This window comes from Nicotiana tabacum, chromosome 7 (genome assembly GCF_000715075.1).
Source record: "Nicotiana tabacum cultivar K326 chromosome 7, ASM71507v2, whole genome shotgun sequence".
Lineage (NCBI taxonomy): Eukaryota > Viridiplantae > Streptophyta > Magnoliopsida > Solanales > Solanaceae > Nicotiana > Nicotiana tabacum.
In genome coordinates, this window is record NC_134086.1 from 155579177 (window position 1) to 155601973 (window position 22797).

Here is a 22797-nt window from a genome sequence, read left to right on the forward strand (position 1 = left end):
CCAGCTCACATAATCTGTTAACCCCTTCGACGTTACCATTTTTCGCGTGGCAATTTTTTTAGCAAAGAGAAACCCCACACGTAAAGCAATTGATTTACTTGAATTATTCAAAACCAGACAAATTTATTTGTAAAAGGAAACTTTCTTCGTTTAAAAAAAAGTTATGGTAGAAGCAAGGAAACTGCCACACTGAATCTTGGTTAACAACTTTCAGATACAAAGGGCGGTGAATGAAATTTTTGGCCAAAAGAGCAAGAACAAGGTTTCCCCGGGAAATAACAGTAGGTGGGAGAATTCTCACATTCTTTAATCACATTAACATAATAAGTTAATATAGTTTGATGTAAAATCAAGACAAACATTATTCCTGAGACATAAGGGTAACATCGGGATGTGCATATAAGATAGTGATTTTAGGATCTGATTGCATTGAGATCCACCAAGAACATTTGTCAGGTTAGTATAATACTGCAGGAAAAACTTCCACCTACATTGGCAGGAATTGGGACTTAAATAATCACCATAAAGTAGCAAGCAAGTGTGACATTATGAACTCCTGGCAAAACCATGTGCGAGTCAATATATCTACACCTATTCCAAGTTGCCAATCCCTACCTTTTGAGGGATGCAGGGGCTGGTAATTTTCCAAGTTTTTGAAGAGCCAACACTTGAGATGTGTTGCCACACATGAGACTCTCACCTAACAAAAATACATGTTATCTATATACAATGAATGACAGCGAAGTGAATTTTTTTAATCATGCATATCTTGATTCTTCCCTAAGATCTGCAAGTGTTCTCTGTAAATAATATCAAAACGTAGTCAGATACATCTTTAGACAAGAATATAAAGATGGACATCTAACTATTCCTTATTAAAAAAAGAATATATAAACCATTACCTTGCATTTGGTCGTTGTATTGTATATTGTTACTTCCTTTGGCTTGACTTGCAGTAAATATAACTGCTTGAAGCCAACAACATTTAGATAATTTATCAATGGAAGATCTAATCACTATCGCCAGAATCATAATCACTGTCACCAGGAATTCCTTTTCTGCTTTCGTTTTCTTCCTCACGATTATCAGAATCATTATTTGAGTCATCAAATGGTTCTCTTTCTGTAAGGAAGAACCCATTCGCAGAAGGTTCGTAGTTTTTACCCCTCCATACCACGATCTGCTCTTTATCGAACGTTACGAGTATACAAGGGACCAAATCCTGCCATGACATAAGGTAATCCACTCAAACATAGTCTTAGTAGCAAGCTATCACTATATCATCCACATGGATATCAGAACATTCTTTGAACATCAATTAAATTTTGGTCTTAAAAGCATGCCAATCACTATGCTTTCCAAATGGATATCACAGCATTCTTCCAAATATCTGGCCCTTCTAAGTTGAGGTCTTTATTTCAAGTAGCAAAGCAAGTAAACTGAAGGAGGTAGACAACCAAACTAATATGCAATTAACTGCAGTTCTAGGAATATTAACACACCACTAAATCAAGGCAAAGAACTCTAAAAGTAAACAAGTAGAAGATGAGTGATGACCATGATTGTTTCATCCGTTTTTTCTGATTTGGTAAATTCACCCCTCTAAACCCCCATTCCCAGGGGCCAAGAGTGGTTTTCACCACTTTCTTCCTTGGTGATTCAGACTCCTAAAGAACTCTCACCACTAGAGCAACCACCGCTGGTTAACGATGAAGATAAATAAATTAGGGCAAAGATCAATTGTTCGAAGAGGGGAAAAAAATGAAAAGAAACAGAAGAGACATTAATAGCGACATAGCACAGGTACAAAATGAGTACTGTTACCAGCTTGAGTCTGCCAACAAAATATGAAACTTCTTTTTTTACCAGCATACAATAAATGTGACTATTCTATAGTTGAATTAAAGTGAATATTTCTTATTAATTCTTGATTTATTTACTTCATTATTGGAAAAGAATTTATCAACCAATGTATTTGTTGATTCAAGAAAAAAATGGCTGTTTTTCCTGAACTCAAGACTGGATTAGCCAGGTGGACATACGGTCCACGAATCGAAAACCTGTCTCCATATCAAGTTCTCCGTGTATCGTACTGGATACTTGGTAGGTATTCATAGTCCGAAATAGTTTATGATCATTATCTATACTATATTAAAAGCACGAAGGCCCTTAGCGAAATGTCGTTTGCCTTTTTTGCCCTTTAAAAATAGGGTTCACATTGGACAAGATAGTAATTTAACTATTTTTTTAATATTTGGGTAATCAAATAATTTTTTTCTTATTAAATTTTTTCTTAGTTAATCTACGCAGAACTCCTAATTATTAGGAATTAGAGATTGAGTAAGATTTTACCTCGCAATTTTCTATAAATTAGGCCAAGTAATAACATCTTACTTTTAAGTTTCTTTCACGTATAGGTTATGGGTAAATAAAAATTTTGATTCTCATAATATTCACGAATTCTCAAAAAATATGATTTTTAGGTGGTTCATATAAAAGAAAAGAGGCCAACAGGCCAACGAAAACTAACAAAACAGAAGTTTTTTTTTTGAGCAAACAGGAATATCTATATCTATATCTATCTATCTATATCTATACTATATTAAAAGAACGAAAGCCCTTAGCGAAATGTCGTTCGCCTTTTTTACCCTTCAAGAATATATTTTATATTGGACAGAGTAGTAATTTTAGTTATTTTCCTTATATGCAGGAATTGTCATTAATTATTTTTCTAATATTAGGGACAAACATTTAATTAATAGCCCAAAATTTAGGACTTTGATATGAGAAATCATATAATTATCTTTTTGTTGTGAAATTTTTTGTTTAAGAGTCCTTGACGTGCTCTATTTTTTTCTTTTTTAAAAGTTTTAGGTTTAGTGTTATTTATTTTCTTTTTCTTTTTCAGAACACCTTTTCTTCGTATAAGTTATGTAATTTGATTATACAATGAGCTACAATAATTTATTCATTTTCTATAACAACAACAAACCCAGTTTGATCCCAGCAGGAGGGGTCTGGGAATTTATTCATTTTCTAATTTGTTTAAAATAATTCATATAGTATTTATTATTAATTAAAAAATTAAATCGGTTGCATTCTTTTTTTTTGAAAACAAAATTATTATTTTCTATCAATTTGTTATTCCTGTTTGAGTCTTCTAAAATGAACTAGGGAATAACTTTTCAAAAAAAAAATTCAAAAAATTCTTATGTTTTTAAGGATTATATGTGATTGCTGAAATTGAAAAAGAAGCATGATAACTTATGAATTTAAAATGATTGAATTAATAAATTTTTAGTTAAACATATTGACTAATGATTGAGAACTTGTATGAAGATTCATCATTTTAGGAAAAATAAACTTTTATTTATCACTCAAACATAATATTTTAATATATTATTTATACAGTATTTTATAGTTCTTTCTTATTGAGATAGTGTACACGCGCAATTATAAGACTAGCGAGAGATTAAAAGAGGAAGAGTACAAGAGTTTTTTCCTTGACAGGCTTTTTTTCAAGAAAAATCCTAAAATAGTCCCTGCAGTTTGGGTTCGATCAAAATGGTCTATAACATACAAGATAACCACTGATAGTCCTCCAAGTTCTTAAAAGTACTGAAAATTTAATCCATCCCAACAGAACTCATATCCTTCCGAGGAAAAATGCCAAAGGTAATTGATGTTAGGCTAGAAACCCGTGTTTTAGCCATAGTATTACATTCCAATTACTGCATTTTTACGTATGTTTGAGCTCAAATGATAGTGAATTACATTTAGTAAGTGGTTTATGCCTTGCAGGAGGTGATCCTGAGCTCAAAAGTTAAATTAGAGCTAAATTGATCAATATGGAGCTTTGAAGTCTGATTAAAAGCCCTATACATTAAGCCGGGATCGTGTACCAAGTCTGGACGTTAAACGAGGACGAAATAAGTTCACTCCGAGGAAATTACACTGCCGCGCCGCAAGGTGCGACGCTGCAGTGTAAAAGGCTGCCTGACAAGAAAAGTGAGAGGCTGCAGACAAAGTCCTTTAGCGCGGTGCATGGTGCGACGCAACTGTACATTTTTTACAGAGCCAAGTCTTATTTTGCGCAGGAAAGGGTGTTTCGTATGGGCCCGACCCTACTTGATATAAATACATATAAAAACGCTATTTTGTGGACTTTTGACATATCTTAGATCTAGGGAGACTATTTTGGAAGGGAGAAAACATTTGGAGCAATTTCCGGAGGAGATTAGCATCGAATTCTTCATTCCTTCATCTTTATTTTGTAATTTAATTATGCAAATTATTTCGGAAATTGTTACTATGAGTATGGGTAGCTAAATTTCTAATCTAGGGTTTTGATGGAACATGTTGAAGGATGATTTTCTCATTATGTTAATATAAATTTGCCATAGTATTATCTCTATTTGTTCAACTACATGCTTATAGTTGTTGATTGAAAAGGCCCTCAATTAACTGTTCCTATTTAGTGTGGATTACTCGGGAGATAGTTCATATTTAGGTAGTTGTTGAACATCAACACTCCTAACGTATATGAGGGATCAATACGAAAGGGTTTAAAGGTGGGATTAGGGATAATGAAACCTTGGATGCGATCTAAGTGAGTTGTACTTAAAAGCTAGCTAGCGTAATTCGGGAGAATATGTCTAATATATTGTTGTAATTACTCGGGAGAGAGTTACGACAGTTAGAGTGTTCATGATCGATAGAGAAAACTTAGGCGAATTTATAGCAAGCATAGCGGAAAGGATTCCGACAAAAGGGGAAATCAGCACCTTAAATCCTTCCAATTCTTGCTTCCAAACCGTTCATAGTTAGTTCTTAATTACTGCATTTTCATTTCGTAATATTTAGTTAGTAAACAATGTTACTTAAATGTCCCCGAAGATTGAATACGTGAATTTCTGTGAGTCCAACTGTGATTGATAGGTTAATTCCCTGTGGGATTCGACTCCAGACTTGTTAACCGGAATATATTTGCAGCGACCGCTTTGTTTTTTTTATAAGGCATAGTTGGGCGTGATCAAATTTTGGCGCCGTTGTCGGGGAATTAACGATGTTATTGATTGCAGTTAAAAAGAAGTGCAAAAATTCTTAGTGTAGTCAATTTTCTTCAATTTAAACTGATTATTGAAATTCTAACGTTTGTAGTCGTGGTTGTTACAGGTGCATGCCTAGAAACTCCTCAAGAACTAGAGAATTATTCGAAGCATTATCAAATCCTGAGAAGGTGTTCAAGGCATTGAACCATGCAAACAGGAAAGGCAAACAACAACAGAACTCGACCGAAAGAATTGAACCAGACATGGAAGACGATAATCTAAACAACAGGGACAACGTGAATGACCCAAATAGCAGAAACAACGCAAATGATCCAATCGATCGAGGTGTGGCACCTCTTGTGCCAGAAGCAGCACTATATGACTGGGCACAACCCACAACTGACAACTTAGCAACTGCTATTGTAGTCCCTCAGATACAAGCAGATTCATTCCAGATCACAAATAACATGCTACATCTGTTGCAGAACAAGGGACTACTCTCTGAGTCATACGTTGAAGATCCTCAGCAACATCTAAAGAACTTCTTCTCAATCTGTGCCACACAGAGACAACACAATGTGACACCGGAAGCAATACGTTAGTTGTTGTTTCCATTCTCAGTGACAGGAGCAGCCCAGACTTGGCTTAATTCACTCCCTATCAACTCCATCACTACTTGAGAGGAATTAGTCAAGCAATATTTGAGCAAATTTCATCCACCCAACAAGACTTCTCAACAAATTGATGAGATATTGAGCTTCAAACAGAGACCCACTGAGACGCTGCATGAAACGTGGGAGAGATTCAAGGGTCTCTTGGTTACATGTCCACATCATGGCATTCCAGAGCAGGTGTTGGGGCAGAGATTTTACATGGGTTTAGCAGATACTTTGAAAGCTAATGTTGATGCTTCGGCAGGTGGAGCATTTTTTAGCAAGACATTCACAGAGAGCAAGATCTTGCTTGACAAGATGGCACAAAACTCAGGATGGACAACAAGGAACGTTTCCATCACTCTTGTGGTTCACTCGGTGGCTCTAGACTGAGCTAACTCCATAGCTGAAAATATGGCTACTCTAATGACACAAATGAGCATCCTCACCAAAAAGGTTGAAGAATCAGGCCAAAAGCGGCAGGTACACATAGTTGATGCAACCAATGGGGGTCTATGTACATTATGCATTAACCAACCATATGTCTGCTCATGGAGTGTTGAAGGTGATAGTCAACAATATCAGGAGAACATGAATTATGTGGCCAACTACGGGGGACCCAGACCAGGTGGTCAGAATTGGGGTCAGCAAAATCAACAATACAGACAAGCTCAGCAGCAGTACAATAACAACAATAATCATAGGGCTATGCGACTAGAGGGGCAAATGGTGCCTTACCAAAGGCAACAAGGATACAACCAGCAAAATCAGCAACAGGCTTATCAACAACCTCAACAACAACATATTGTGAGACATCAAGATGGGTTTGCTAAACTCGAGGGTATGATGCAACAAGTGATTGGGACCACCGAAAAACTAGCTGACAGAGTAGACTCACATGAGTCAGCGATTAAGAATATTGAGATCTAGTTAGGATAGATTTTCATGGCCCTAAATAATCGTCCTCATGGGACACCCAAATCAATCCAAAAGAGCAGGGCCTGAAGCAGCTGATGGCAGTGAGTCTCTGAAATGGTAGGGACTTAGATCTGGAGCAAGAAATTGCTCCCAAAAGTAGGCCGACTGAGACATTGGTGCCAGTACCCATTGAGATAAATGATTCAGCAAGTTTAACTAAGGTGACGGTACCAAATGCGCAAGAAAACACCAACAACGAAGAGGTGGTTGAGAAAGAGACTGAAGCTTCACCGGAACCAACAGTAGAAGCAGTGCCCGAATAAGAGAAAAACCAAATTACAGGGAAGAAGCGACCTCCAGCACCATTCCCACAGAGATTGGTTAAGTATAAAAAAGATGAGCAGTACAAGAAATTCTTGGAGATATTGAAGCAGATTCAAGTAAACATTCCATTAATTGATGCTTTAAAGGAAATGCCTGGGTATGCAAAGATGATGAAGGACTTGATGTCCCGCAAGTTCGACTTCCAAGACTTGGCCACGGTTACACCGACTCAGACCTGTAGTGCTGGTGTAACGAGACCCATAGCTGAGAAGTTGTCTGACCCAGGGAGTTTCACAATCCCTTGCACAATAGGCAACTTTGCATTTGCTAAGGCACTATGTGATCTGGGAGCAAGCATAAACCTTATGCCCCTAGCTATCTACAAAAGGATAGGCATTGGAAGAGCTAGACCCACGTCTATGCTACTATAACTGGTTGGCCAAACTATGAAAAGGCCCTCCGGGATTCTAGATGATGTATTGGTGCAGGTTGGGAAGTTTGTGTTTCCAGCAGATTTTGTCATCCTTGACTGTCAGGTTGACGAGAAAATTCCTATAATTTTGGGAACACCATTCTTGGCCACTAGGAGAGCTCTAATTGATTGCGAAACTGGAGAGCTAAAAATGAGATTAAACGATAGAAGAAATAACATTCAACGTGCAGAAATCTATGCGCAGACCCAGTGAATTTGCCAATTGCTCTCTAATAGATGCGGTGGATGTAGTGTTGGAGGAGGACGATGCAGCATTGAACATTAAAGACCCTCTAGCAGCCTGTCTCATGAACTTAGACGAAGCTAATGGTGAAGACTTGGCAGAGTGGGTACTTGCTCTTGAAGGCCAGGGTTTTTGGAAAAGGGAGCTTGAATTTGAGCCTTTGCACTTGGAGGAAAGAAAAACTCCTCCAGCTAAATCGTCAATAGAAGAGCCACCAAAGCTGGAACTGAAGTCATTGCCATCATCTCAAGCATGCATTCTTAGGACCTAACTCAACTCCACCTGTATTATCTCATCCAGTTTGTTAGATGTACAGGCAAAACAACTTTTGCAGATACTAACTGAGTGCAAGACTGCAATTGGATGGACCATTGCAGACATTGGGATCAGCCCGGCCTTCTGTACGCATAAGATTCTGCTGGAAGACGGGCACAAACCTTCCAGAGAACATCAAAGAAGGCTGAACCCCAACATGAAATAAGTGGTGAAAAAGGAAGTGATTGAATGGTTAGATGCGGGAATCATATTCCCTATCTCTGACAGCAATTGGGTCAGCCCAGTGCAGTGTGTACCAAAAAAAGGAGGTATGACGATAGTGAAAAACGAGAAGAATGAGTTGATCTCTACACAAACAGTCACAAGTTGGCGAATTTGTATGGACTACAGGAAGTTGAACTTAGCCACCAGGAAGGACCACTTCCAACTGCCATTCATCAGATGCTAGATAGATTGGCAGGGAGGTCTCATTTTTGCTTCCTAGATGGGTACTCAGAGTATAATCAGATTTTCATTGCCCCAGAGGATAGAGAGAAAACGTCGTTCACCTGCCCTTACGGAATCTATGCTTTTCGGCAAATGCCGTTTGGCCTATGCAATGCACCCGCCACATTCCAAAGGTGCATGATGACCATCTTCACAGATATGGTAGAGGAGATAATGGAGGTTTTCATGGATGACTTCTCAGTGGTGGGGATTTCATTCGATGATTGCCTTGTGAACTTGAGGCGAGTGTTGAAAAGGTGTATCGAGACTAATCTGGTACTCAACTGGGAAAAGTGTTGTTTCATGGTACAGGAAGGTATAGTCTTGGGGCACCTAGTGTCAAGTAAAGGTATTGAGGTGGATCGTGCAAAAGTTGATGTGATAGAAAAGCTTCCACCACCCACCTCCGTCAAAGCAATCACAAGTTTTCTTGGGCACGCCGGTTTCTATAGGAGATTTATAAAAGATTTTTCCAAAATTGCTAACCCTTTTGTGTAAATTGCTTGAAAACGATCACCCTTTTGTGTTTTCTGATGACTGCAGGGTAGCTTTTGAGGAATTAAAGAAGAGACTAGTGACAACACCTATCATAGTTGCCCTCAACTGGGAGCAACCGTTTGAGCTGATGTGTGATGCGAGTGACTACGCTGTGGGAGCAGTGCTTAGGAAGCGAAAAGATAAAATCATGCATAAAATATACTACGCAAGCAGGACGTTGAGTGGAGCCCAACTAAATTACACTGTGATCGAAAAGGAGATGCTGGCAGTGGTGTTCGCATTTGACAAGTTCAGGTCTTACCTGATAGGCTCAAAGGTAATTATTTATCCTGACCATGCTGCTCTCAGGTACTTAATTAAAAAGAAGGAGTCAAAACCGCGCCCGATTCGATGGGTGCTATTGCTGCAAGAGTTTGATTTGGAGATCCGTGACCGAAAGGGAACGGAGAACCAAGTAGCTGACCATTTATCCAGGCTGGAAGGAGCTGAAAAGAAGGTTGAGGTAGAAGAGATTCTGGAAACTTTTCTAGATGAACTACTAACCATGAGTCTCGCGGAAGCGCCATGGTATGCAGACATTGCAAATTACCTGGCGAGCGGTATTGTTCCTTATGACCTTTCCTCTGTTCAAAAGAAAAAGTTCTTTCGTGATTGTCGCATGTATTATTGGGATGAGCCTTATCTGTTCAGGATTTGTGTTGATAACATGATCCGGAGATGTATCCTCGAGATAGGCTAGTCTTCTATTTTGCAGGCTTGTCACGTGTCACCATATGTTGGGCACTTCGGGGGAGTGAGGACAGCTGCGAAAGTCTTGGAATCGGGGTTCTATTGGCCAATACTGTTCAAAGATGCACATTTATGGATAAAGGGGTGTGATGAATGCCAACGAACCGGGAACATTTCCCGCAGACATGAGATGCCCATGAACCCAATTCAAGAGGTAAAAGTATTTGATGTATGGGGGATCGACTTCATGGGGCCATTCGTCAGCTCATATGGCAACAAGTACATACTCGTCGCCGTGGACTACGTATCCAAATGGGTAGAAGCTGCAGTACTCCCTACAAATGATGTAAAGGGGGTAATTGGTTTTCTGAGAAAGAATATTTTCACCCGATTTGGCACCCCAAGGGCAATAATCAGTGACAGACGCACTCACTTTTGCAATCGAGCCTTTACAAAGTTGTTGGAGAAGTATGATGTACGCCACAAGGTGGTCACCCCATATCATCCACAAACAAGCGGGCAAGTAGAAGTCTCGAATAGAGAAATAAAAAATGTGCTGACTAAAATTGTGAATGCAACTAGAACAGATTGGGCAAAGAAGTTAGATGATGCACTTTGGACGTATCGAACCGCTTTCAAAACTCCAATTGGCATGTCGCCGCCATAAAAGTTGGTGTTGGGAAGTCGTGTCATTTACCCGTAGAGTTGGAGCATAGAGCTTGGTGGGCGTTGAGGCAGTTAAATCTTGATATTGAAGCTGTGGGCACAAGTAGAGTAACGGAGTTGCACGAGCTAGATGAGTTCAGATATCACGCCTTTGAGAGCACAAGATTGTATAAGGATAGAATGAAGATGATACATGATAGAAATATTATTGAGCAGAATTTCAAACCCGGAGATACGGTATTGCTATACAACTCAAGACTAAGGTTATTTCCGGGCAAATTGAAATCATGATGGTCAAGGCCATTTCGTGTGGTTGAAATTCACTCCACTGGTGCCATAGAAATTGCTGCGAAAAATGACTCTTGCACATTCAGAGTCAATGGGCACAGGTTGAAACATTATGTGGGCATGGATGAGGCAAAAGGAGTGTCCGAGACCATATGACAGAGCCTCCGATATTGAGCGTACCTTAAATGCGCTTACCTACGCCGTGCCGCGACATTAAATCAGGCGCTTGTTAGGAGGCAACCCAATTTTTAACCTCACTAACCCATAATTGTAGTTTAAGATTATTAGAATTTAGGAGTTGTGACTTGATTGGGTAGGTACAAGCATGAATTGGACATAAAATAAGTACTTAATAGAGTTGGGGTGCAACCCGTAAGCTAAATGTCGAAAATAAAGTGAACTCTGTGAAAAATGGCCTAACACGCGACATGGGGCACCGTGCCATGCGCCGCGCTAGGCCAACCGGGTCTGAGAAACAAAAGTGCATGGGTCTGATAATTTACACTGCCGTGACGCATGGGGCGCCTCACCCTGCGACGCGATAGTACATAATAATAAAAAATTTTAAAAAATAATTTTTTCTTTTTTAGTTTTCCCTACTAACCCGTTCAGATAAACCCCACCCCACCCTTTTTTTTTTATCTTTTCTCTTTCTTTACCCAAACCAAACGCTACAGACCTTCCCCCAATTTCCCAATCTCTTTTCTTCTTCAATTCCTTTCCCACACACACCTCTCACCCTTTCCATTCATCCTCAAGGTAAGTTTCTCTACTCTCATCTCTTTTCTTTGAGTAATTTATTGTAGCTGAGTAGTATTAGTTTATTTTGAACTAAGCCCTAGGTAGTGTAGTTGTGCTAAATTTTTTCTTTTGTTTAATTTCTTTGCTTATTTTGGCCATGCGTGGTGCTTAACTTGTGGGGTTTCCATTGTGCTTCTAATTGTGGAAGAGTTTTTATGTCTTGAGGCTTATAGAATGGTTTGATGGTGAAGTTGGGTGAAGGTGCCTTATGGCCGAAAATATGTGGAATATTTGTGCAAATTTGGAGCACTTTGTGCCCTTGTTACATTGTGGTGGTTGTAAGATGGTTGATTGGTATGGTTGTGTAGTAATCTTGGAAGAATTAAAGTTGAAATTATGAAGTAACTTTGGTGAATACCATGTGTTTGATTAAATGCCTCAATGAAACAGAAGGTGACATTGTAGCTTAGTAAAGGATAATTGTTATGAGATAAGGTGGTGCTAGGTGCAATTGGAATGTTCGATTCATTCTATGTGCTTGTGTAGTGTTGTATTGTACTTTCTAAAGTTTGTTAGTAGTGCATTAGTATAACTTCTTTTCTTTCTCTTCATAGTTACTAGATTAGCTTCTTAATTTTGTATTTTCAGATAGTATAGTCCATGCTTTTGTGGTTGTACTATTATGTTGGCGGTTGGGGGATTGTTGATTGCTTGTGGCGCACTTCCAATGGGGTAATCTGAGTCCCTGATATACATTTACTTGTGAACATGCCAATAACATAAGTGTGGGGTGGACGGGTGGTTACCCCGTTTGGTCTTGTTTTGGTTTTCGTGTTGTGGCTAATATTGTTCAGTCTTGTGCAGGTATAATGTCTCGCCGCTCGAGCAAACGCTCTAACACTGCTTCTTTTGAGGTTGCTTCTAGTAGCCGTCGTGGTGGGAGACGTGCATCTCCCCTCGCCCCAGTAGAGGAAGAAGAGGAGCGCATTGACCTTGATGCGGATGAGGTGCCAGCATGCAAATATGGTATATGGGTTGTCCCCACCCATGCTCGACACTGGTTTCAGACATTTGTCCCATCGGTGAACCCGAACCCTGACGTTGCTATTGACGATGGGAAGTTGCCCCGCAAATATGGTGAAATATACAACAACATTCGGGCTTTGGGTTTCGGCAGTCTGTTCCATCCGGGTGATGCGGTGAACGTGAACCTAGTCAAAGAATTATATGCTAACTGGCAACCTGAAGCCAGCCTGGATGCAGTTTATGAAGTGCAGGTAAGGGGTAAAGTGATTTCATTCTCCTCCCGGGTGACCAATCGGATTATGGGATTCACAGAGCATTCCCACAAGCTCTTTTAGAGAGTTGGCCAGACTATCCGACTATCCGCCGCCTGTTATGTGGCGCTAACTCTTCTGCCGCATGGACACAGGATGTGAATGAATTCCACAAGGACATGAAGAAGGCAACATTACAGCGGCCAGCCAGGGTTGTTTTGCGGTTGATTAATGCCAAGATCACACCCACTCAAAGTGACACTGATGTCCCCGACTGAAAGTGTGTTTGATCTATGCCCTGTTAACTCGGATGCGGTTCGATCTTGGTAAAATCATGCTTGAACATGTCTATGGGAAATGTTCCCGGTTCGTTGGCATTCATCACACCCCTTTATCCATAGATGTGCATCTTTGAACAGTGTTGGCCAATAGAACCCCGACTCCAAGACTTTCGCAGTTGTCCTCACTCCCCCAAGTGCCCACCATATGGTGATGCATGACAAGCCTGCAAAATAAAAAACTGGTCTATCTCGGGGATACATCTCCGGATCATGTTATCAACACAAATCCTGAACAGATAAGGCTCATCCCAATAATACATGCGACAATCACGAAAGAACTTTTTCTTTTGAACAGAGGAAAGGTCATAAGGAAAAATATCGCTCGCCAGGTAGTTTGCAATGTCTGCATACCATGGCGCTTCCTCGAGACTCATGGTTAGTAGTTGTTCATCTGGAAAAGTTTCCAGAATCTCTTCTACCTCAACCTTCTTTTCAACTCCTTCCAGCCTGAATAAATGGTCAGCTACTTGGTTCTTCGTTCCCTTTCGGTCACGGATCTCCAAATCAAACTCTTGCAGCAAGATCACCCTCTTTCTGCTATCACTCAACAGTGGTTGGGGTTGACGAGAGGAGGACAGCTGCCACCCGATGAGGATGTGAACTCCATTCCCTCAGATGATGAGGAGTATTTGAGCACCTTCGAGGGTGCTGATGATTAGGCCTTGGGCCTCACGGAGTCACCTTCTTTTCACTCTTGATTTGTCTGTTTTGCATTGGGGACAATGCAATCTCTTAAGTGTGGGGTGGGGTGCTCCTATTTGATTGTACTTGTTTTTTTTATTTTGCCAATTGGTTTTGTTTGATTTGTTTCTTGCTTTCATAGATATTGTGGTCTGTAAACTATAATTCTAAATTCTATTGGTATGTAATAACTAGTAATTAAGTGTTTAGTCGACTCTTCCCGACGATGAATTTCGTCGATTGGTTTCTTGAGGGAGATGAGTCAAAAGAAGAAAAAAAAAATATATATATATATATATATATATATAGGGTTTTGCTAACTTACTACATGGTTGTAGTAGGTTAGCATTGTATACATATTTGATTTGCCCAAAATGCCCCCATTATTTACTGTCACTACATTAAACTTAAGGGCATTTTGTCCTTTTACAAAAAAAAATTCACATTTCATCTCTACATTTTCCAAAAATAAATCCCAAATTTCCAGAATTCTTTCCCATAACCCCTTCACCTCTCTTCTCTCCTCTATCTATCCATAGTTGAAGAAGAAATCAGGGAAATGGAGTCATGTATATTTGCAAAGATGAAGTCGAAGAAAATTCTGAGCTTCGTGTTTTACTTTCAACGTTAGATTTGCAAGCCCAACTAAATCTTCCATGAAATTTCACCTAAATTGCCCTAATTTTCATGTTCCTCAAAATTTGATACCGCAAAAATGTCTGAAATATGAAGATCAAATTTGAGAATTGAACACATAATTAAGGCTTCAAGGTTGATCAGTTCCAAACTTCTAATTGCATTTCGTTTTGTTAGAATGAGCATCTTTAGTTGATTGCTCTGTTGCAAGGTTGAGATTCCAACGTAATTTTATTTTTAAAATGCAAAAAAATATGAAGATAACCCCGAAAAAATGCTTCTCCATCTAAACCATCTTGAACAATTGCTGTTTTTTTTTTTTGGGCGAATTTTTGAGAGATGCAGAAAAATAATTATTTTTAGTTTTCTTATTCAGTCACTCAACTTTTCTCTTTCAAGAGATAGCTGAAGCTGCCTTGCGCTACTGTGTCGAGAGAGAGATCGAGAGGGGGGGCTTTTGGATGATAACAAGGAGTTGTCTGCAATTTTCTTATTTTGTTTTGATAAAATGACACAATTACATATGACATACCAAAGAACTTAGAAGAAATGGCAAGGTTAATTTGGGCAAATCAAATATGTATACAATGCTAACCTACTACAACCATGTAGTAGGCTAGCAAAATGTGTGTGTGTGTGTGTGTGAAAATTCAAAAATATGTCTTTTATTTTAGTTTCTTTTTAGGTAATGTAACAATTCCCCCTTGGTTTTTCTTTGTGCCGCGGTTCTTTTCCAAGGGTTTTGCTTGAACCGGGTGTAGTTAGATCTTTTTATTTTAAGAATTAAGAATCTTTACTCATGAAGCTAATTTAAAGGATCAATTTCCCTTAACTACATATGCCTTGAGAGTGGTAAGCGCCTTAATTGTGACACCTAGGCTCAATTCTTGACTATTAAATAAGTGCCTTAAATTGTGTAATTATAACTGTGCTTAACGGTTTTGGCTAGAGTGTCTTGATGAGTCCGATCTTGAGTGAGTTATGTGTCATATGTGTGTAAGATTTTGTATTATTCGGTGCATTGCATTTGATGTCTAGAACTTGCCCCGTGTATTTGCAAAGCGAAATAGTAGTTTTGTTCAGTCTTGGAAATGATATAGGCGTTTCTTTGTTGAACCAGATATGTATATTTTACCTGCCTAATATTATGTAACGTAGTTAACCCTTTTGAACCTGTAATCCTGTTTTTTTAGCAACCACATTACAAGTCTTACCCAATTGTTTGAATTGACTATATATTTGAACCCTTTTACCTCTCATGAGCACTTGAATTGTAATGAACCTTGAAAGGATTAAAGTGTGGGGTGACTGGTTTGGCTTTTGAGTTGAGCTAATGAAATAGGGAGAAAGATGCATTGTTTTGAAAAAGTAAGAGTTACTTGAATTGAAAAGAGAAAAAAAAGAAAGGAAAAATAGTTGTATTGCTGTGAAAAAAAAAAGGTATATATTCCTTGATAAGTCATGAGTCTTAATGTAATTGTGCTTAAAGAAGTATGGGGTAATATACATTGATGTGAAGGCGGAGTTATGGTTTGACATAAGTATGGGATTGAATGTTAAAATGTATGTATTAAAGTGCTTAGGGAGGTGTAGCCACTCTTATATCTAAATGTATCCTACCGCCCCTCAGCCTACATTACAACCAAATAAAGTCCTACTTCATCCTAGACTGAATGAGCTCGATTAGTAGAGTAGTACACTACAGGCAAGCCTATGGTGCATCTTTTGTGGCATATGAATATTATTTCTGAGAGTGAGTGAATTCTTTCTATTTTGAGTTCCTAATTGTTCTTAAATTTTATTGTGTATGGAACTACACTCTTTTGTTGTGTGAGGGCACATGATTTATGAAGGAAGGTAATGCCATTGACCTCTGTGTTAGAGTAAGTGGGCGAGTGACTAATGCATGGTATTTTTGAGTCGAATCTTGAGGGTGGGATATTATGATAAGGTGCTCAGTCTACTTTAATTATTCTTGGCATGGTGTATCAGGGAGGTTGTTTGATGAAAGGCTACCCTTAGGTGTAGTGTAGTTCAAATGCTCTACGACGAGCAATGGTCTAAGTGTGGGGTGTTGATGTTAGGCTAGAAGCTCGTGTTTTAGCCATAGTATTACATTCCAATTACTGCATTTTTGCGTATGTTTGAGATCAAATGATACTGAATTACACTTAGTACGTGTTTTATGCCTTGCAGGAGGTGATCCTGAGCTCAAAAGTTAATTTGGAGCTAAATTAATCAATCCAGAGCTTTGAAGTCTGAGTAAAAGCCCAATACATTAAGTCGGGATCGTGTTCGGAGGTCGTGTACCAAGTCTGGATGTTAAACGAGGATAAAATAAGTTCACTTCGAGGAAATTACACTGTCGCGCCGCATGGGGCGCTGCAAGGTGAGACGCAACAGTGTAAAAGGCTGCCTGACAAGAAAAGTGAGAGGCTGCAGACAAAGTCCATTAGCGCGGCGCATGGTGCGGCGCAGCTGTACATTTTTTACAGAGCCAAGTCCTATTTCGCGCAGGAAAGGGTGTTTCGTCTGGGCTCGACCCTACTTGGTATAAATACATATAAAAATGTTGTTTTGAGGACTTTTGACATATCTTAAACCTAGGGAAACTATTTCGGAAGGGAGAAAAAGTTTGGAGCAATTTTCGAAGGAGATTAGCATCGAATTCTTCATTCTTTCATTTTTGCTTTGTAATTTAGTTATGCAAATTATTTGGGAAATTGTTACTATGAGTATGAGTAGCTAAATTCCTAATCTAGGGTTTTGATGGAACTTGTTGAAGGATGATTTTCTCGTTATGTTAATATAAATTTGCCATAGTATTATATCTATTTGTTCAACTACATGGTTATTGTTGTTGATTGATGGGCCCTCAATTAACTGTTCCTATTTAGTGTGGATTACTCGGGAGAGAGTTCATATTTAAGTAGTTGTTGAACATCATCACTCCTAACGTATATGAGGGATCAATACGAAGCGTTTAAAGATGGGATTAGGGATAACGAAACCTTGGGTGCGATCTAAGTGAGTTGTACTTAAAAGATAGCTAGCGTAATTCGGGAGAATATGTCTAGTATATTGTTGTAATTACTCGGGAGAGAGTTACGACAATCACAGTGCTCATGATCGATAGAGAAGACTTAGATGAATTTATAGCAAACATAGGGGAAAGGAGTCCGACAACAGGGGAAATCAGAACCTTAGATCGTTCCAATTCTTGTTTACAAACCGTTCATAGTTAGTTCTTAATTACTGTATTTTCATTTCGTAATATTTAGTTAGTAAACGCCCAATATGTTACTTAAATATCCCTGAAGATTGAATACGTGAATTTCTGTGAGTCCAATAGCTGTGATTGATAGGTTAATTCCCTGTGGGATTCGACTCCGGACTTGTTAACCGGAATATATTTGCAGGGACCGCTTTGTCTTTTTTATAAGGCATAGTTGGGTGTGATCAGTAATCTCTTATGTTTGGAGCTTCACTCAAAATAGGCTTTAATATAGAAGGTCTACTAAGTCTAGACAACTATATCTCGAGATGTTTAGTTGGGAGTTTCCCTATAAAGCCCCGCTCTACATGTATACAACAACAACCCAGTAAAATCCCACTAGTGGGGTCTGGGGAGGATAGTGTGTACACAGACCTTATCCCTACCCCGAATGAGTAGAGAGGTTGTTTCCGAAAGAACCTCGGCTCAAGAAAACAAAAGGACAAAAGGAGACAATATTAGTATCACTACAGAAATCATAGGAAAAATAGGAACAACATGAAATCCAGAAGAAAGATGCAAAGCAAAAGCGTTAGCTAGTAAATATGTCCTGCATTGAAAAGTGAAATAGTAAGACACAACATTGTCACTAGCTATCTTACTCAAAGCCCCTACCAGACTAGTTTCACAAAGGTACGAAGTAAAGTAAGACTCGCCTATCTCCTAACCTACAACCCTATAACAGCCCCACTCTCTTTAGATGAAATTGGAAAATCACAGTAGAATTGGACAGAAAACAACACTTGGATCAAATTCAGTGGTGTTCCTCTTCATATCTGGTCCAGAAATTTCTTTGGGGGGGGGAGGGGGTCACAACTAGAGGTGTTCATAAAAATCCAAACCAAACCGACCAAAAAAACCAATACTTTTTGGTTTGGTTTAGTTTTGGTTTTGAAATTTAAAAACCGATCAAATTTGGTTTGGTTTTGGTTTTAATAAAAAAAACGAACCAAACCGAATATAGGAGTAGTTATTTTAAATTTATTATTACACCTATATATATGTATACTTTTATACAAAGTTTCAAAAAAATTATAGTAAATGTTAATTGTTTGCACTTTTAGTACAGGTCTTTACCTTTACATTCTAGTTTGATTGATAGTTTTCTTTTGTTAAGTGTAAGAATCTATTTCATGTTAAAAATAGTATATTTTTAATTGAGTCCTTAAATTATTTATCACTATTTGATTCAATTATCATCAATATATCTTGGTAAATAATAGATTTCTCAAAGGGCAATTGATTTGATAGTGTTACGTTGTAAATGTGGTCGCCGAAATATGTGTTTGGTAGTGTATGTCTTATATTTAAGAAAAAACCGATAAATAACCGAAAAAAACAAAAAACCGACATAAACCGAATCAAGAAAAAACCGACTTAATTGGTTTGGTTTGGTTCTAATATTTGAAAAACCGACTTACTTGGTTTGGTTTCTTTTTAGGGAAAAAACGATCCAAACCGAACCATGAACACCCCTAGTCACAGCCATTGACCACTGCAAACAGTGACTGAAGCTTTGTTGAATGGGCCAGGATCCAAGTTGAATCTCCCCTCATAAAATCCTCAAATTTGTCGATATCGAAATCGGGGGATCTATATGGGCCATCCCTGTTTGGGCGGAATCATGCCCCATATGCTCACAAATTCCTTCTAGATCAGCTTTGCCTATTGCAGCAGCCAGCAATGTCACTGGAAAAGATACAATAAAGCAAATGCCTCTGCTTGACCCAAGAAGCACGGGGAAGGGCTCTTTTCATGAATTGCCAATAAAAGAGACCCGCATGTTCAGACTATCTCTGGGTGGAGATTTAAAATTCAAATCTCAGCAGTCGAACCCCAATGGATACTAACCCGGGTTTTCTCTTCCTGCAACGATAAATAAGCCCCATACCCCGCCACATAAAACCCAAACCTCAGGCCATCCTCTATTAAACAATTGGGTCAATAAGGTTTGGAGCACCTTATTGGCAAACCAGGGAGTCTAGATTTCAACAAATAAATTATCATTGAAAATAACTTGTATTTAAAAGAATAACAGAAACTACACCTCTTCTCGTAAATCATAGTACTCCACAAGAAAGATACAAGAAAAACTATAGCATGAACAAGTACAAGTCCAACACAAAATAGAAGGGGGAAATTCTTACCCTCAGTTTGCAGCCTATTTTCTTGTAATCACTCTTTGGGAGGCCTTTACAATCTATCCGAACCAGCTCCTCGGTGAGAAAAGCATCGCGTACCATCGGTACAAGACTGCCATAGTAACCATTTTTGGCTGCATAGTAGCATACATTTCACATACCAAATCTAGATGGCCTCATCAAACACAGTTGACAAGAAAGCATACCAAGTTTTGTTAATGCCGGAACAGCTAATCCATTTTTTCTCATTTCCTTGGTTTCCTCGATGCTCAAGCCATCAATAGTAGTTTTTATAAGCCTAGGATATACAGGCTCATGAGGTTTCCACAGCATTAAGGGGATAACAGGCCTCTTCTTGGGATGATAATTCCTTCCTCTATAGAGCACAAGTAAACCACCATGTCTGTGGATGATTTTACCAAATGTCTTATCCTAGGAGACATACAAGAATCCACATTACTAATCAAAGGCACAGCACAACATAAAAAGGAGATTCTAAGTTGAGAGAACCATATTTTTTGGAGAATAAACCCCATAAACAAAGTAAACAGATACCTGTTCAAGCAACTTAATTCAGAAGAAGAACAATAACATGAAGGGATGAAGAAGCAAAGAAAGTGGATGTCATTGAATTTGAAGGACGGAGATACCTCCAACTGAGTGCAAACATTCTTCATATCAACTGTAGGCACGCCCATACATTTTATTCTTACAGCTTCAGCATGTTTCCAGTTGTTATGAATATCATTCAACATGTTATGTGTTAAGCCATCTCTCCCTGCAGAACAAAGATGAAAAATCAGCAAACAGGTATTCCAATCATGTGCTATCATAATCCCGCTATAGAAACTTACATCCAGTGATATTCAACTTCGTCTCTCAATAAAGTAGAGAAGGAAAGAAGTGTTTGATGCCATTGTCATTACAAGGCTAAGATCCTAATGCCAAATGGAGCACATCACATCACTAAATTTCCCAGTGTATGACAGAAAATATAAATGCAAATAGCAGAACTCAAGCGTGGTTTGTATTATAAAAGAACACGAAGGTGTTATGTGTAGCAAGCAGTTTTTACAAGAGCATATGACGACTGAGTTACTGATAAGAATATGCATAGTGCCTTAATTACTAAATTGTTTCACCAAATTCCCTCTCCAAATATTAGGCAACGCACCACTTTTCAGAGCCTCCCTGAGTTTTTCCTAAAAGCCATTACTCAGAAAATACTTTAGTGATTATTGTTTAAAAATCTTCAACCATATAGGATTAAAATTTAGCCCTAATAACACATTTGATTCATCCTGTTCTCAACTCCCTTTCTTCAAGATACACGGTGAGTTGATTCCTATGTAAAGCATTTCTATATGCATCTAGATGGCAGCCATACCAAAGCCATCAGAATATCAACATTGATTTCTTTGAATAATCTAATCATGTATGCTTGGCAAACAAGTTTAATGCAGTTTAAATTGTCAAATTTTCCAACGGAATTACGAAATGATACTAATTTTCAAGCCGTACACGCGCAACCATGCCACTGCAATAAGAAGTTAATACCAAACCCAGCTGAGTACCACCTTTAAGTCAGCAAACCACCCCAATCTGTGTGCAGAATTTCACCACTTCCATTTAATGCAATTAGAATATGCAATGATGTAAACCAAGACCATAATGGTCTTTGACATCTATCCCGTGGCATAGCAAGTAAGTGCCAAGGTAAAGTACCTATATTTACCTTCTCAACTCCACTTAAATAATTTTGCAAATCAGATATTACATAATAACAGTAAAAGACAATAAATCAAAACTTGCCTCATCCAATATAGTACCTTAACTTTGAGTCTAATCAGAAAAGAAATGATCAACCCAATCAATATTATGCTTCAATACTAAACTAGTTCTAGTCAGTAGTCATTCAACTACGTTAGACCCATTTCTTTCCAATGCAGGTATTATATAATTTGTCTAATCAAAAAATAAATGATTATCAATCAATCAACTATGCATTTGGGTCACCTATATGAATCTTCTACAATCGTTCTGTGGAATCACAAAAGAAATGTTTTTTATATAAAAAAGTGAATACCCAAATTGACTTGGCGCTTGGTTTTATGCCTCTGGCATGTTTCCGCAAGAGCTTTTCTCTCAGCATTCGTCAAAGGCTCTCCTTGAATTCTCTCTCTCATAACCCGCCTCTTCTCCTCCACAGTTTTCTCATCTTCAGCAGACCCTACTTTTGGGTCAACCACAGGCGCACAAACTCCAGTCCACACCCTATCCAACTTTCCAGGCCCAAAAGGTGAGTACTTAGGCTCTCGAAGCCCAATGGGCCGCACCTCCGTACTGCTCTCTGTGTAACTGAAACGGAAGTCGAATGGCAACCTGGACTGAACCGGTTTCTCGCCGGTCCGGTCCAGTGATGACGGCGGACGGTATCGGGGTTTGGGCTGCTTTTTGGATGGTGATTGAGAGTGGGGTTGAGTGGAATTAGGGTTTTGGGGTTTAAGGGAAGGTGGGGGTACGAAGGAGTATTTTGAGTAGAGATTTGAAGAAGCGGTGGTGGTTGTCGCCGCGGGGGCGGCAGTGGAGAAGAGGTGGCGCGTGACTGAGAGTAGGAGAATTTGCTTTTTCTGGCGGGAGAAGAAGTGGAGCATTGTGCCGGGGCAGAGGCATTCGGGTTAATTCCTCTCCTAATATAAATGAGGAGATTTGAGCGGTAAAAATCAAAACGGTCCCTTGTGTGTAGGATCAAGTTCAATTTTGGTCCTTTATCCATTATTGTAAACATAAAAAGTCCTTTATGTTTATAAAAGTTTGACACTTTTGATTAAATCAAGACAAAGAAAGGATAAGATGGAGGGTCTCCAACGGATCAAGTTCAATTTTGGTCCTTTATCCATTATTGTAAACATAAAAAGTCCTTTATGTTTATAAAAGTTTGACACTTTTGATTAAATCAAGACAAAGAAAGGATAAGATGGAGGGTCTCCAACGGAGTAGAGTAATAGTTTGTTTGGCCAAGTTGGAGAAATCAGCTTATTTTGAGAAGTATTTTTTTCAAAAGTGCTTTTGAAAAAAGTACTTTTGGAGAGAAACAGTTT

At 38.8% G+C, this 22797-nt stretch overlaps 1 protein-coding gene and 1 non-coding gene across 2 annotated transcripts; both read right to left on the reverse strand.

The window, feature by feature from the left end:
* Window positions 1-402: 402 nt before the first annotated feature.
* Window positions 403-22435, reverse strand: LOC107825321 (CRS2-associated factor 1, mitochondrial). Its single transcript, XM_075217900.1, has 6 exons — window positions 21783-22435; window positions 20347-20474; window positions 19903-20128; window positions 19703-19830; window positions 903-1222; window positions 403-800 (listed from the first exon to the last, which is right to left on the reverse strand). The coding sequence occupies exons 1-5, from the start codon at window positions 22348-22350 to the stop codon at window positions 1010-1012; spliced, it is 1263 nt and encodes a 420-aa protein (XP_075074001.1). The 5' UTR covers window positions 22351-22435; the 3' UTR covers window positions 403-800; window positions 903-1009.
* On the reverse strand, window positions 5786-5892 carry LOC142162530 (small nucleolar RNA R71). The gene has a single exon (XR_012693780.1). It is a non-coding gene; the product is annotated as a small nucleolar RNA R71 (small nucleolar RNA).
* Window positions 22436-22797: the final 362 nt, after the last annotated feature.

Bases quoted from the DNA above. Each gene is read 5' to 3' on its own strand.
- LOC107825321 (XM_075217900.1), bottom strand. From the start codon at position 22,350: ATGCTCCACTTCTTCTCCCGCCAGAAAAAGCAAATTCTCCTACTCTCA. The intron at 20,475-21,782 runs GTATTCACTTTT...TTTGTTCTGCAG, and splicing joins CAAGCGCCAAGTCAATTTGG to GGAGAGATGGCTTAACACAT. The intron at 1,223-19,702 runs GTAAGAATTTCC...ATGTCATGGCAG, and splicing joins AAATAGGCTGCAAACTGAGG to GATTTGGTCCCTTGTATACT.